General features: G+C 51.1%; 1 protein-coding gene across 1 annotated transcript in view; it reads left to right on the forward strand.

The window, feature by feature from the left end:
- The first annotated feature begins 5749 nt into the window (after positions 1-5749).
- Positions 5750-16311, forward strand: part of SLIT1 (slit guidance ligand 1) — a 158665-nt gene continuing 148103 nt past the window's right edge. The window contains exon 1 of the mRNA XM_033130967.1: positions 5750-6240. Coding sequence (XP_032986858.1) covers positions 6044-6240 — 197 coding nt within the window. The 5' untranslated portion in view covers positions 5750-6043. The remainder of the gene's footprint in view (positions 6241-16311) is intronic.

Genomic DNA, 16311 nt, shown 5'->3' on the forward strand with positions numbered 1-16311 from the left:
TTCTGTGGATTCCCCTCGTCCTTATACTGCCTGTAAATGCTATTTATACATGTGTGGTGGATACTGTGATGCAGTGTCTGGATCTGCCTTCAGGAATGAAGGAATTGTCCCCCAGCTGCTAGAAGAGCTGCCCTCAACCGTCAGCCCTCATTGGGGGCAGCCCTTATCTGAAGGAAACAGCTTCACTCAAGGTTGTAGCTCCTTCCAGGGGCAGCCCTCGCCATGGGATAAAGGCCCAGCACTCTTGCCACACTTGAGACAGCTCCCAAGGGTCATCTTGTCTTCACAACTTCTTGTAGAGCTGATGGAGTCTGCCACTGAAACAGCGTAACAGGTTAGTGTTGCCCTCTGCCCAAACCCCGTGCTTTCCGTCCTCCCAAGACAGTGATCCTGAGTGCATTTCCTAATACATGCTCTGTAAGCTCTTCTCCATCCTAGAGATTCTTCCTGGGGACCCAACCTGTGCCATGTGCTGACTGTGTCTCATTAATGCCCCCTGGGTAATATCCAAGGCTCTCAACTGACCTCTACGTCCCTCCCTTCTCCCCACCCATGTCACTGTTCCCTGGTGAATTCTCTCTCTAGCCAAATGTGACTCTTCATTGCTCAGACGTTCACAGGAAGCCTGCCTCTTCTGCACCTTTATTCTCACGATCCCCCCTCCCCTGAATAACCTCCCTAGGCTTCAGTAGGAAAAATATTTATTCAGCATTTTTGATGTGCCAGGCCCTGAACTAGGCATTAGGGAACAAGATAGATGCAAACCTGTCCACAGGGTGCTTTAGCCTAGGAGGGAGGAGACTCGTTAGATAAACGAGTAATTCCGTGACAGTGTCAATGCTCTGAGGGGAAGCACAGGGAACTATGAGATCATGTGACAAGGGAGGCAGCTGACCCAACCCCGGGACAGGGAAGGTTTCCCGGAGGAGGACTAGGCCAGGCTGAGGATGGCGGAAAGAGCCTGCCAGCACAGAGACTGTCATACGCAAACAGCGTGAGTTGCTTCGTTAAATGAGAGATGGGCCCCAAGCAAACATCTCTAATATTCCCAATGCTTGGCTCACAGTTGGCATGCCATCAATGTCTGATAAATGAATGAGCAAACTGCTACCTGCACAGATGCCATCACCCTGCTCTCTCCCTTTTATGTCCTCTTCTTCCTTCCTCTTGCTCTTTGCGTCTCTGTTGCTCCCAGTGCTTCTCAACGGCCAGAGGTGTCCTGGTTGCAAATGGTGGTCTCTATAAAAGTCGCTTGATTTTAAGTCGAGGAGCTTGTCCCTGCGTCAGGCTTTGTTATTGAGAGCCTCAAGTGGTCTAGCCTTCTTCAAATTTGAGGACATCAAGGGGTTTAGAGATGAAAGCTAAAGTGTCCTAAGTCTTGCTGGCATGACCTCCGAGGGACTCCTGGTTTCTCAGTCCCTATGGGGGTGGTAGGTCCATGGTGCATTGAACGCTGTGTCCTGCCTGGGTGTGTGGCCTCGTGGAGCAAGATCCAGACTCATTCATGCCTCATCTCTGTAACTCCTCTGTCATGTGTAGGTGGGCTAGTTGCTTCACTTCTGTGGGCCACCAACTGTGCAGATGTATTTGGATTCAGTCAGTTAATCCCTATCCTGCTCTGACATCTTAAGATTGAAGCTACTATACACCCGTGTCACATGGCTCTGTCCCCTCCCCTCCAGGCTCCTTCTAGACCTCTCCCCCTCACCCCCCTGTGGTTATCTTTCTCTTTGATGTGTCTCATCCTTGCTCACAGTATGTGGAAACTGAAGAGGAGTGAGGCAGGCAGGCTGCAGACCCTTTATCCCTGCCAGGCTGCTTCCTTCAATGGCTCCCCAGAGTTTTCAGGTCCAAGTTCAAACTCATTAACTCAGCACACCAGGCCTTGATTCTTAGAGCGTGGTCTCTGGAACCACTGGCATCAGAATCACACTGCCTCACCAATCCCCTCCCCACAACTTTCTAACAGTGACAATTCTGATTAAGAAGTCTTGAGTAGGTCTTAGGAATTGACATTTATAATAAGCACCTCAGGGGATTAAAAAAAAATGTATTAGTGGTGACGGGAGGTTAGATCAGACTACACAGGTACAGAAATCCAAACAGTAGGGGAAAAAAGCATATGCTGAAACTGTCCCCTTACTACCACCCGGTCCCTTCCCTGGAAACCACCACTGTCATTGGTTCTGGGGACAGTGCCTTGAGCACAGGCACAAGCCAGGGGATCCACAAGCTCCATAAAGTCAGAGAAGGGCTGCAGCAGGGCCCCTGGGGGGCGCCCCCATCTCTGACCTGCGCCTGCACTGCCCACCTGAACCCCTGCCACACCCCAGCCTTGCTGAACTTGCCGAAGCTCAGCCCCTGAGGCCTGCGTGGTCTGTGTGCCTTACCTCACGCAGGTCTCTGCTCAGAAAGCCTTTCTTCCTGTTTTGCTACCCAGTCAATGCCTATTTATCCTTCAAGACTCCGCTGAAGTGCTTCGTCTTCCAGGGAGCCTCCCAGCCCTACGCTGAGCCCCACTCTCTGGGTTCTCTACAATTCCACGCTCCCCGTTTAGCAAACTAATTGTGTTGAATGGGCTCTCCTTTTTCAGTTCCCCCGCTGGACTGTGAGCTCACCGTGGGCCAGGTCCGTTTTTATTCCCTGTTGAGTTGCTGAGTCCTAGTACAGAGTACATAGTCCTTGAATACTCAACAAATGGTGTTTAACAAATGCTAAGATAGCAGGCATTTTGTCTCATTCTTGCGTTTTGCAGTTTGGAAATCTAAACTACAGTGCTCTGCAGCCTCTCGCAGGCTCTCTACCTTCTGGGTGCTTCCGAAGGGGTGGTGGAGGCGAAGGAAAGGACCCTGAGCAGAGAGCTGGAAGGAGGGCGCTGTTTCTTCAAGTCACAACAGGAGATGGTCCTCAGCTCCAGAGTACGGGAGGCTGAGGGGCCTCAGAGGAGGCTCAGACCCCCGAATGGGGAGACCCAGCCCCGAGTGTCCCTTGGGGGGGGGTTGCCTGCTGGTGGCCAGTGGGCAGAGTGGGGCTTGGCGGAGCTTTCCTGGCAGAAGCAGTGTGACAGGCCTGCCTCCTCCCCATCCGCGCAGAGGGAGCAGGTGGCCCAACTATAGGGAGGGGGTAGGGAGACCCAACAGAGGGAGGGGCATGGGGGAGGAAATTGAACAAGCAAAGGGGGGTTGGGGTGTGGGGCTGGCCAGGCGGCTGTTTAACGAGTAAATGTGCTGCGAACACTAATGAGCTGCGTTCATTCATGGCGAGCTGCCTCCCGAACTGGGGAGCCGGCCAGGTTCTGGGGTGGAGGAACTGGGGATGGGAGCCAAGTTGGGGAGCTGCCTGGCTGCTGGGGCAGGGCCTCCTGTGATGGGCTGGCGTGGGGTGGGGGGGTCTTTGTCCTGGGTCTCAGGGGACCCTCCTTCCTTCCCCTCTTTAAAGGCCAGGCCTTGCCAGGCGGTAACAACTTGACTCAAGTCCTGCTTGGGATTCACTGTCCAGACTAGTCTGGAAGCTTCTAAGGTAGCGAGCGGCTGGCTCTCAGGAGCCACAGGCAGGGCTGATCACGCAGCCCCCTGCTCACTTCCACCCCTCCTCCCATCCCTTCACCCAGCCTCTCTGAAGCCCCCAGGGCATGATGCCTGGCTAATCAACACTCTCCTTCTTCCCCACATGGGTCCTGGCTTTGAGGAAACCTGTGAGGTCATGGGGCCAGGAGGCACCACTGGAGCGGAAGGTTGGAGACCAGACATCATCAACAGTCTGAGTGCCGTCTGTGACAGGCCTACTAAGTGCCAGATGCTGGGTTAAGTGCCAAAGTGAGGAAGTGAGAAAGCCATGGGGTGGGGACAGGCTCTGGCCCAGGAGGGGTGTCAGGGAAGGAACCACATATGTAAACAGAGCCGCAGCTAGGAGGGGATAAACAAAGCAGCAGGCTCAAAGGAATGAGGATTTAACTCGCCTGAGGCAGCTGGGGAGGGTCTGGAAGGGGAGGGGGGCTGAGTGCCCTGAGGAGGAATTTGTGAGGGACAGGGGAGAAGAGGCCCTCGCAGACCTGATTTGTGGGAAGGTTCTCTAAGATCATACCTCACTGGGGCCCTTGAGAAAGTCCCTTTTCCCCGGTTGTCACTGAATTGATGCTCAAGGACCTATGGCCCTGGATGGAGGTCATGGACAGGAGTGTGTGAAAACTTTTAAAAGAATTGTCAAAAGCCCATAAAATCAGCCTCGTTAGTTGCAACATACTGGCCACAGTTCTATCTGTGCTGTGACAGTAGAGGCGCTGTAAAATTTTCATTAAGATGGGAAAGAAAAACGAAGAAAAACCCTGAGCCTGTACTTGGTGGAAGATACGGCTTTAATCTTGTGGCGCCCATAAATATCCTACCTCCCACCTCCAACAAGCTGAGCTTCGCCCTGGCACCTCTTGGACCAGCCACCTTTCTTTCTCATTTCTCCCAAGGGGAAACCCAGGGAAGCCGACTCCTGTGGTGGGAGGTTCTTCTTGAGCTGCTCAACTGTTCCTTCTTGCTCGGCTGTAGGCAGCCTGGAATCAGGGCCCCTGACTGATGGAGGAAAGATGCCTGGGTCCTATGGAGCACCAGCAAACCACAGCTGCCCGTGATACTAGGGAGGTCCTTATCTTTCTGGCTTGAGGCTAATTCTCTCTCCACCCGGATTGCCTGTTCACACCCATGTCTACACCTGCCTTAGAGTGAGAAAAGTCCCCTAAAGTCTAGGGTCTGACATGGGTGGCCCATGGTCCTTCTCTCCCAAGCAGGCTGCCCAGCTTTTTCCCAGCGCTGTCTGCTGTCCGTTGAAGACAGGACTGAATATTAGTTTTCATCTGTCAGACATGGAGGAATGCTGGAGTGAACAGAGGAAGATACATGCTGGATTTCCAAGCCCCATTGATACCCTGTTTTCTAACTCCTGGAGAGCCAGCATAGCCAAATGGACAGAAGTAACATCTCTGCGCTGTGCAATGTCCAAATCAAGGCCATTCTCGTTCCGGGTGCAGCGAGCTTCGCGTTCCCCTTGGAGAAGTAGGGTTGCTGCAATCTTGGAGGAGAATGTGTTGAGGGAGGGGAGGAGACTGTACTTAGCCTAGGGCTTTTGTCCGTGCCCCGCCCCCAGCCCTTAAGGTCTCATGCTAAGTAAGGTAGATGGCTTGGAGGTGGCCACCTGAGGCGCGGGGCTTCCTTTCACCACAAAGTGACACAGCAAGCCTGATGGGGCCTGAGAGCAGTTCTGCCGTCGGGGAAAGCACGTCTGAAGCCCAGGGGAAGGGGTCTAGGCGGCAAATAAGATCCCCTCCCCCCCTTGGACCGGCAGCTGGGGCTGCGGGTGCCGGGTGCGCGCATCTAAGTGAGCTCATCCTCGGTGTGTGTGTGTGTGTGTGTGTGTGTGTGTGTGTGTGTGTGTGTGTATGTGCGCGCGCGCGCGCAGCCGGCGAACGTCGGGACCGGCAGGTGGAACCTTGGGCTACCGCCCCTCCACCGCAGCCCCCTGCCCGCTCTCGGCGCCTTGTAGGTTCCACCTTTGAAACTGTACGCTGCTGCCAGCAGCCGCCAAGTGGTCGTCTGGAGGCGGGGGCGGGGAGGGGGTGTGTGGGGGAGGGCGGGGAGGAGTCTGGCCCTGGATGTGTGCTTTTCGATTGATGGATGACTGCCGGGTGGGAGCGAGTGTGCGGGTGTGAGTGTGTGATTGTGTGTGTGTGTGTGTGTGCGCGAGGTGCGTGCGCGCACGGGGCCTGCCCATTTTCCTCGCAGCAGTCAGTTGGGAGCTGGAGGGAGGGAGGGAGAGGCAGCTAGCGAGAAACCGGAGAGGAGAGGAGCGCCCTCCGCCCAAGGCGTCCTCCTTCGGTCCGCGCACAGGCGCTGTCGCTTGGGGCAGCAAGGTGCCTCCCAGCCCGCAAGGGCGCAGCGCACCAGCCTGCAGTCTCTTCGGTGGTTCTGCCCCGGGACTGCACCTGGAGGCCGCCCCAGACGGGGATGGTAAGCGGCTGCCGCCGTCTGGCACGCCAGAGGGACGCGGTGAGGGCACCATGGCGCTGACGCCCCAGAGGGGGTCCTCCGCGGGGCTGGTTCGGCCTGAGCTCTGGCTGCTGCTGTGGGTAGCTGCGTGGCGCCTGGGTGCCACGGCGTGCCCCGCCCTCTGCACCTGCACCGGCACCACGGTGGATTGTCACGGCACTGGGCTGCAGGCCATACCCAAGAACATCCCGCGGAACACCGAGCGCCTGTGAGTATGGCCCCCTTCTGTAGCCCAAAGGGAGCCGGAGGTTGCCCTCCCACCCAGATGCAATTCGGGGCTGTGGGTGGGGGCTGGAGCGTTGGGACCAGGCTCCGCAGCCAATAGACGAGTCACTGCCTGCCAGGGTCCTCCTCGAGCCAGGAGCCAGGAGCGCTACTGTTTTCCTTTCCAGGGATTCAAAGGGCCCTCGGTGGGGCTGTCAGCTCCCATCCTCACACCTGCACCCTGCGCTCAGCACTGGCAGGCCCTCCCCACTGCGCCAGCACTTTATTCCTCCAGGGTGCCTGTGAATTGGTGCCAGAAAGCCTTCCTGGCACCCAGGAGGGAAGCTCCTCACGCTTGCCAGGAACCACCTCTCCTTTTGGACGCATGGGGCTTGGGCTGTGTTCTGAACAGGATTTGTGGGTGTGGGCTCTGAGGGCTTGCAAGGCTGTGATGGGTGGCAACATGGGATGGAGCCGAAGTTTCCTGTCTCCCCCTGCCCCCATTGTTTGCCCCAGATCTTTAAGACTTCCCTCGGAGGTGTCAGGCATGGGTTCCCCCCGCCTCACTTCCAGCTATCCCCAACCCCAACAGACAATGGGCCGTGGGGGATTTGGGTTTGGGGCCTGGGGTATGTTCCATTCAGCACCCAGTGAGAGGTATGTGCGACCTGGACCGAGAGACCCGTGAATAATGCTGAGAGGTCAGGAGCTTGGAGCGGGACACATGAGGTTAAAGACATTGACCGTGACGAGTCATAAAAACACCATTTCTCCTACCCTTTCTCTCACTTCTAAATTCTTGGGGAAACTCAGCCCTTTCTAGACCCGCTGAGCTTTGTAGGATGTGTGTGTGTGTGTGTGTGTGTGTAAATGCTTAGTGTGTGTATGGATGGTTAGCATGTGTGTGTGTTTACAGACCTCTATAATTTGTTTTCCCAGATTCCCTGCAGAATATGTGTCTGTGTGAATTCCTAGGGTAGTGGTGTCACTTCAGTGCGAGACTGTGAGAGTCCCACCCAGTACATGGGCTGTGTGTGTGTGTGTGTGTGCAGATTTGGGTCACGTGCGGGGCCTTTGTGCTGCTTGCAGAGGTGACGGCCTCTGGAGACTTTTGAACTGGACTTTGGAGAAAGCTGTTGGCTCCTTTGAAACCTGCTGACTCCTTCTTCTCATACTCCTGGGCAACTGCAGTGGCTCTCAGGAAAGGCGTACATATTTCGGTAACTTTTGAGCACATTTTCATGGCTCCCTGCTGGTCAGAGGCAGAAACCAGACCCTGGGGAGAGCTGTCTCCTGAATCAAAGTCCACACCAAGGTCAGCAATTAGTGAGCACAGTTTGCTCCAGACTCTTCTTGGCTGGGTATGAAAAATTCCTGTGGAGGTTTCAGAGAATTTGCAATCTAGATGCAATCTAGATGGGAATCATTGTGTGTGTGCGGGCATGTGTGGGGCTGGGGAAAGATGCTGGCGTGGGCAGAGGTTGGATCAAACCGAGTTTGCTTGGGGCACCTGTGCATTATCTTGCGTGGCCTGGAGAAGGACTGAGGGTCAGAAATCTGTCCAAAGGAACCCTGAGGTTGCAGGGTTACCCTCCACACCTGTTTCCTCTGGACCTACTCTCTGTTCCTTGGCCCTGTGCACAGGGCATTTCTCTTGCAGCTGTTACCCTGGTAGCAGCCTTGTCTGAGACACATTAGCCCCTCTCCTTTGCTTTTGGATTTGAATCATGAAGTCATTTCATTCCTTGCTTTCTCTTTATCATTAGTATTGGGGAAAGTATTTGTCTTTAGTATTTAGTTTTGACTTTCATGAACTCATGAGCTCTTTTGTGATTAAAAGAGATATGTGTTAAATTTCCCAGTGCAGAGGAAAGAGTTGACACGCCAACTGCCTAGGTTGGAGCGCCAGCTCTGTCAGTTATTTGCTGTGTGAACTTGGGCAAGTTATTTAACGTCTCTGAGCTTTAGTTGCTTTCTCAGGAAAATGGGGCTGCTAAAACATAAGGTCTCTGGTTCTGGTGAGGACTGAAGATAAAGTGTGGCAATTGCCTGGTATATTAAGATACTCGCTAAGAGAGAACCATTATTATGATAGGATCAGGAGAAGACTCTCGTAATTTAATTCAGCAGATGTTTACAGAGCCAGGAACTGCCTGGGTGCTGAAGCTCCAGCCGGGACTGAGCAAGTCCCTGCCCTCAAGAGATGTATAGTCAAAAAGACGCGGCAGTGGACACCTAACTGTAAGCTCCGGGGACGGGGCCAGGCCAGCAGCGTGATGAGGCTGTCAGGGGGAACATTGGGGTGAGGAGCCCTTTTCTGGGGTGAAAGCGCGTCTCAGATGGAGCATTTCATCAGGGCACTTCGGGACCCAATATTGGTTGGGTTGGATTTTGCCAAGCAGAGAGGGCAGGCAGCCAGACAGAGGGAGCACATGAGCAAAAGACTTGTAGATGTGAGTGTGTCTGGCCTGATGGGTGAATGGACCAGCTTTGCCCTGGGACTGGAACATTCTGTGTCCAGTGGGATGTGATGGGACTTGAGGCTGAAAGGTTGGGAAGGGTCGGGTAGGCCTTTCTCTATCTAGATTTTTCCTTTGGGGACTTCAGGGTTGGAATCTAGGGGTGAGTTATCGTGAGAGAGTGGGATGAGGTCTGATCTTTGCTATGTGCAAAACTACTCGGATGGGGAAGCAGAGGGAGCCTGCCTTTTCAACAGGCAGGCCACGAAAGAGCCATTTGAGAAGGAAAAGTACACCCTGAGAAGAGGCCTTGGGAAGAGCCTGGGTGGACTCAAAATCATCGTGGCAAATGCTCTCTCTCGCTAATCAATATGAGCGTCGTGCAGCATCAGAGCCTCAAACGGCAGCTTCTTCTGAAGCTGTGAAATTTTTACAGACTGCAGATGTGCACTTGCCTTTTGTCCCCCATGCAGTTTCTACAGCCGCCCACAAGGCCTGGCAACTTTAGGATCATGTAGTCTATAACCCTGGGTCCAGGTCTGTCGCCTTAAGTGGGAAGAAATTGTCATGGGTTTGCTGCGGGGACTTCTGGGAAGAGGTTGTGCAGGCTCCAGAGCTGTTGGTTCAGCCAGAGGGGTTGTGGGGCTGGTGGGCTGGGTAGGGAAGGGGTGCTGAATAATTCACTGCAATGGAACAATTAGCATACTGAGTGAGGTTGGGGGGTGTGCTGGAGGAGGCCTGGAAGCTTCCTCTCTTTGCAGAGCGCAGGCTCAGAGGGACCCAGCCATGGCCACTATTAATTGTCTTTTCTTCTTCTCAGTACCTTGACTTCCAGTTAGGTTTTTTTTTTTTTTTTTTTTTAATTAAACAAGTCTTTTGGGCGAGAGTATCCAGGATAGTGTGATAAGAGAGTAAGTGTGCCACAGATTCCCTTGTGGGTGCAGGGTGCAGAGAGGGAAGAGGCCTGAGGATGGAGAGGCCGGGAAGGGCCCTGGGAAGGCCTGTGGCTTCTGTTTTGCCTCAGGCACAGCACATTCTGCGACTCTTCAGGCCATGGGGACCTCCTTCCTGCCTGCCTTCCTTGCTATGTCCCTTTGCTTTCTGGCCAGTTTGTCCACTGCCCTAGCTTCCTGCCTGCTGCAGAGAACTGGAGGGCCCAGGCTTTCTCCTGGCTCAGCCCCTGAGTCTGGAGGCCCCATTCAATGGGGCTGAGTGGTCATGCCCAAGGGAAGACTGCCCAGGGCTCCCCCAGTCTGATTTTTTGGAATTCCAAAAAATGATTGGATGGTGGCCATGGTGAGAGGAATCAGGGGTCCATATTGAAGCCATGTCTACCGCTGGGGCCTGGGCTCTCTGAGCGAGGTTCTGTAGTTTCCTGCAGTTTACCCACACTGTGTAGAGGGCCTTGCCTTCTGGTAGGACTCTAGTCTCCAGTAGCAGGTGCTCAGGGCTTATTGCTGGGCTCCCAATGACTGGTGGTGGGGCGCCAATGCTGTCATTCCATCCTCTCTGGGACCTAGCTTCCCCATCTGAAGAGGGGATGCTGACAGCTTTGTGGATTGATGGTAAAGATTAAGTGACCGAATGCATGGAGGTGGCATGCTTGGCACATGGCTGGTGTTCTATCCCTCAGCCTCTGGGAAGAGTGACACCTCTGACCTCATAAGACCTTGCCAGGATTCACTCATGCTCTGTGGGTGAAAATGCTTTGTGATTCATTTAGGTGATATTATTAGTTGAGAAGCTCAAGCCAAAGGTTTGAGGGTTCAGCTGGGGCAGGAGAGAGCTTGGGAGGTAAGCATTTGAGTGTCGGCCACGCTTCAGGCTGATCTTCTGGAGTCTGGCTGCTCAGAGTACTCCTTCCCGGTACTGGGGCATCTCTGCTCCCGTCTCCTGGGACAGGGAGCAGGGCAGTGCCATGCAGGGGCTCTCTGCAGGGTGGACAGCGTGATGGTGTGGCTCTGGAGCCAGCTGGCCTGGGTTTTTAGTCTCTCTGCCACTCAACAGCTGAGGGAGCTTGAGCAAGTTATAAGGTTTAATTAATTCATTCAACTGATAGCGATCTATTGAATGTCTGCTTTGTGCGAGTGAATAGTGCCGGACAGAAACCAAAACCTCTCCTCTCTCCGAGTTTTAGGCCAGCAGGCAAGATAGAGATGAATGACATAATATGAGAATAAACACGTAATTGCAAACTGTGATAAGTGCTCTGGAGAAACGTGACTTCTCAGACCCCCCCATTTCCTTGCCCACAACGTGGGGATGATGACAGGACCTGGTCGTGAGCATTAACTGGGGTAATGCTGGGAGAAGCACTTTGCACTGGGCCTGGCACACAGCAAGTGCCCAATAAGTGGTATTATTACTGTTATTAAGGTAACAGAGAATTGCAGGGATGTGAAAGGAACTGGATCCCAGCATGGCCCTGCTCTCTTGTCCCTCACCAGCCTCCCCTGCCCCAACCCCCCGTACCCCCGCCCCGAGAACCCTGGAATACATGGAGTCAGGGCTGCCCCTTCCTCCATGTCCCCTCTCTGAGGCAGGAGGCTGGCTGGGGTGGCCCAGGCTGCCCGAGGCTGCCAGCAGGGGTGGCCGTACTCTTTTGGGGCCAGGCGAGGGGCGTCGGACAGGCAGCTCCTGCATTATTGGGAGCAGACGGGAGCTTGGCGGAGTTGCCGCCTCCAGTTCTGTGCCGCCTTCAGTTCTGTGCCGGCATTAGCAGCTCGGCAGGGCTCTTGCTTAATGGGATTTTCTTCCCAAATGCTGTAATTATCGCCATACAAATACTTATTACCCAGAGCAGATGACGGCCGGGCCTTGGGCTGTAGCCAGAGAGCTGGGCTGTGCTCAAGGGTGGAGAATTGGCTCTTCTTTTTTATGGAACTCTCGACCCCCTCCTCTTCTTTCTGGAACCCAGCCTGTGGCGCACAAACAGCTGTTGGGCACCTGCCGTGTGCAAAGTGTCTGGAGAGGTCCAGGGTGTGGACCTGCTCCTCTGGGAGCTTGCGGTGTGGTGGGGAAAAAGGTCTGTCTGGGAAAGAACAAACGTGTAAGGATTTCCATAGGGACAGAGCACAGTGGCTACCAGCGCAGCTTTTGGTGTAAGAATGGCGTAGTTTGAATCCTGCCTCCATCAGCTGCCACCTAAGACATCTTGGGCAGCTCACTAGTGACTTGATTTTCTCATCTGTAAAATGGGGCCAACCATAGCATGGGGCCAGCATCTCGTAGAGCTGTGAGTTCAAATGAAATATTCCATGTGAAGTGGTTGGAATAACGCTGGCAAGTAGAAAAGACTGTCATTGTTAGAAATGAGATAGGAGTGAGAGATCAGAAGGAGGACTTGAATCCCTGCAGTGACGGGGGCCGTGGGATTTCACCAGGGTCTCGAAGGTTGGGCAGGACTTAGGTAAGCAGAGAGGTTAAGCGAGGGCAAGGGATTCTAGGGGCACTCAGAAGGTGTGTCCCATATATTTGGGAAAGAGAATGAGGACCTGACCCAGCTGATGGGGTGAACATTTGTGTTGGTGAGTTCTGAGGGAGGAGAGTAAAGTAATGGGGGGCACCAGGCTATGGGGCTGGGAAATGGGGATCCACCAGAGGGCTGTGTGTAAAACTTTATTAAAACTTTCTCTTTTTTTTGACTATTCGATGATTTTTATTTAATCTACAGAATTGTGCGAACATCACCAGAATCCAATTTCAGAATATTTTCATTACCCAAAAAGACCCCTTGTTCTCGTTGTAACTTTTTGTTTTGTTATAATTTAAAAATTACAGAAAAGTTGCAACAAAAGTATAAGGAACTCCTGTATATCTGTTATCTAGATTCAGTTGTTTATATTTTGCTCCATTTGCTTTATTATATATTACATACACCCCCCCACACACAAGTTTTTTCTGAACCATTTCAGAATAGGTTGGAGACATTGTCCCCTTTTCCCTCTAAATACTTCTGCGTGTATTTTATAAAAACAATAAGGCTATCAAAATCAGAAAATTTAACATTGATACAATACTGTTATCTACTCATGTATACTCGTGAGCTAATAATACACATGAATTCATGTATGAATTTCATCAGTTATCCCAATAATGTATTTTATGGCTATTTTTTTGTTTTTGCCAGGCCCAGAATTCTGTTCATGATCAAACATTACGTTTACTTGTCATGGCTCTTTTGTCTTTTTAAATTTGGACTAGCTTCTCAGCCTTTTTTTGTTTTTCTTGACCTTGACCTTTTTGAAGAATACAGGGCAGTTATTTTGTAGACTGTCCCGCAGTCTGATTTCATCTGCTCTTTCCTCATGATCACATTCAGGTTATGCATTTTTGGCAGAAATGCTAAATAAGTGACGTTGGGCTCTTTTCAGTGAGTCACGTCAGAGGACACATGATGCCAATTTGTCCTAATATTGGTGATTTTAGTTTTACTCACCCAATGAATTGGTGTCTGCCAGGCTTTTCTACTGAACAGTTATTATTTCCCCTTCATTATTAAGAATTTGTGGGGAGATACTTTGAGGCTGTGTAAATATCCTTTTTCTCATCAAACTCTCATTCACTCGTTTTAACACTCATCAATGAGAAATTTTTAACTCTATCATTTCTTCTCTTTTAGCTGGCATTCTACCTTGAGAAAGAACTTTCCCTTCTCTTCCATCTGTTTGCCTGTCTGTTTATAAGTGTGGATTTGTGCATCATTATTTAATTCTTTGGGTTATAATATGTTATGATCATTATTTATTTCGATGTTCAGAGTGTCCCGTATTTGGCCAGTAGGAGCCCCTTCAAGCTGCTCCTGTGTCCTTTGTACAAGACCCTCTGAGACTTGCCCCCAAGGGTTTCGAGTGGAGAGTGACAAGTGCAAAATGGTGTTTTAAGACATTCTGTTGCCTGACTTTGGAGTGGAGAATAAATGGAGGAGGGACCAACTGGCAGTGGGGAGACAAGTTGGTTATGATTACTGGTTTCTAGCTTTTCTATGACAGTGGTTTTGCTGTCATTGCTGTATTTTATTCTTTTTTAAAAAATTAAAACACTTTTATTTTGAAATAATTTTAGACTTACAGAAAAGTTGCAAAAATATACAGAGTCCCACATACCCACCACCCAGCTTCACCTTATAATCAACATCTTTCTTAACCATAGTATGATTATCAAAACTAAGAAATTAACATTGGTACAGTACTAAACTAAGCTCTAGACTTTATTTGAATTTCACCAGTTTTTCCACTAATGTCCTTTTTCTATTGCAGGATCCATTCCAGGACTTCACCATGCATTTACTTGTCATTTCTTCTTACTCTCCTTCAATTTGTGATAGTTCCTTATTTTTTTCTTGTTTTTCATGACCTTGGCGCTTTTGAGTAGTACTGGTCAGTTGTTTCGTTGAATGTTCCTGAGTTTGGGTTTGTCTGGTGTGTTTTCATGATTGGACTGACACTATGCATTTTCGGCAAGAATGCCACAGAGGTGAGGTATCCTTCTCAGAGCATCCTGTCAGGACGTGGATGACACCGATATGTCTCATTGCTGGTTATATTAACTTGATTTCTTGGTTAAGATGATGTTTGCCAGTTTTCTCCACTGTAATGTTACTATCTTTCCACTTGTAATTAATATTTGGGGGGAGATAGTTTGAGACTATGTAAGATTCTTTTTGACCTCAAATTCTTACCTCCTAATTTTTAATATACATTAATGGTTGCTTGCAACCATTATTATCCAATTTTGATTTTCTATTTCCCTCATTCCTTCTACATTTATTAATTGGAATTTTTCTGTAGGGAAGAGAATTTTATTCCATTTTAAGACGGTGGATTGTTTGACGGGAACCTTGGGTTTTGAGTTTCCTAAGGGAAGGGACTGTGTCTTATGTATCTTTGTATCCCCTCACCTGGTACATAGTAGGTGCTCAAAAAGGTGTGTTGGATGAGTTTTTCTTTTTTCTACAAATGTTTTGTAAGACATTTCATGGTTTTGATCTTTGCTTTTGAAAATATGGTCCTTGTGGTAGCCTGAATAATGGTCCCCAAAGATGTCCATGTCCTAATCCCTGGAACCTGTGAATATGTGACCCTATAGAATAAAAGGGACATTGCAGATGTGATTGATTTAAGGGTCTTGGGATGGAAGATGATCCTGGATTATGTGGGTGGGTCCAACATAATTACAAGGATCCCATAGCAGGGAGGCAGGCAGGTCAGAATCAGTAGTAGGAGATGTGACGATGGAAGCAGGAGGTTGGAGTGAAGTGAGGAAGGGGCCACAAGCCAGAGAGTGCAGGCAACCTCTAGAAGCTGAAGAAAGCAAGGACGTGGATTCTCTCCTAGAGCCTCCAGAAAGGAAGGCAGTCCTGCTGCCACCTTGACTTTAGTCCTGTGAGACTGATTTGGGACCTCTGATCGCCAGAACTGTAAGATAGTAAATCTGTGTTGTTTTAAGCCCCATGTATATGTTTTTGTTGTTGTTGTAGCAGCAGCAGGAACCTACTACAGTCTCATCGAATTCGGAGGCTACTGCAGAGGCCAAGGCACCAGAGGAAGCACGTCTTGACCGAGGCAGAGAGAGCCAATGGGAAAGTCATGGGGGACCCTGAGGCTCCAGAGTGGGAGCATGATCTTGAAAATAAAGTTGGGAAAGGCAGCTGGTCCTGGAGAAGCCATGCAATTGGCTTCTGCCTTATTTGTTTGAATTGACAATAAACAGCTACGTGAAAAAGATGACCCTAGAGGTGAAAATAGGGGCTAGTTACTCTGTAGGGTGTTCAGGCTGAAGAGACAGTTGGGAGGGCCTCCTGGGGAAGCGGTGGAGCCCACGAGGACAGTGGAAGAGCAACTGCAACGGGAATAAGAATCTCCTGGGAAGCTGGCATAAAATGCAGACTCCCAGGCCCATCCCAGAGATGCTGATTCAGCAGGTGATTGGCAATTACTTTTCAGGTAATTTCGATGTGGGAGTTGCCCAGACCATGATGTGAGAAACACTGCTTGGTGCTGGTGTTTCCTGATGAGGAATTTCTGTCCTTCGAAGACTTATGAGGCCTGCCTTTGGCCTCTGCCCACATGAAGAGGGCAGGAGGAAGGGGAGGCAGCCAGAGAGGAGTCCTGAGGAGGCAGGAGGCGCTCCTGGCCTGTGTTTGACATAGGGAGTGCTGATTTGAACCTGGATAACGAGTAGTTATTGCCAAACCAAGAAGGCATTTGGAGATGGGAAGAGGGCTGACTGTATGGAGAGCAGCCAGTTTGCCTGAGGATGAGGGCCAAAGAAAGCTTCTGGAGCTGTGATGGGGTCACTGCAAAGCCAGGAAGAATGGTTTCCTGGGAGAAGTGGAAGGCGGGAGGCAGATGGTTAGGGAGTGAGTAGGTGGGGAGAAAGTTTGCAGGAGGAGAGAACAAAGGAGCTCCAAGGGGTGTGGTTTGCAGCATAGGGGTAGGTGGACTGGAGTCTGCTGGGGGCAGAGGGCAGGAGTGTGTGTGTGTGTGTGTGTGTGTGTGTGTGTGTGTGTGTGTGTGTGTGAGGGGGGTGTGATTGTGGAAAGGAGGAGCCAAAGCCCTTGGGGAGGGGGATGGAGAGGCAACCTGTGACAGGTCAGGGAAGAATTGTGTGGAGAG

Source organism: Rhinolophus ferrumequinum, chromosome 16 (genome assembly GCF_004115265.2).
Source record: "Rhinolophus ferrumequinum isolate MPI-CBG mRhiFer1 chromosome 16, mRhiFer1_v1.p, whole genome shotgun sequence".
Classification (NCBI taxonomy): domain Eukaryota; kingdom Metazoa; phylum Chordata; class Mammalia; order Chiroptera; family Rhinolophidae; genus Rhinolophus; species Rhinolophus ferrumequinum.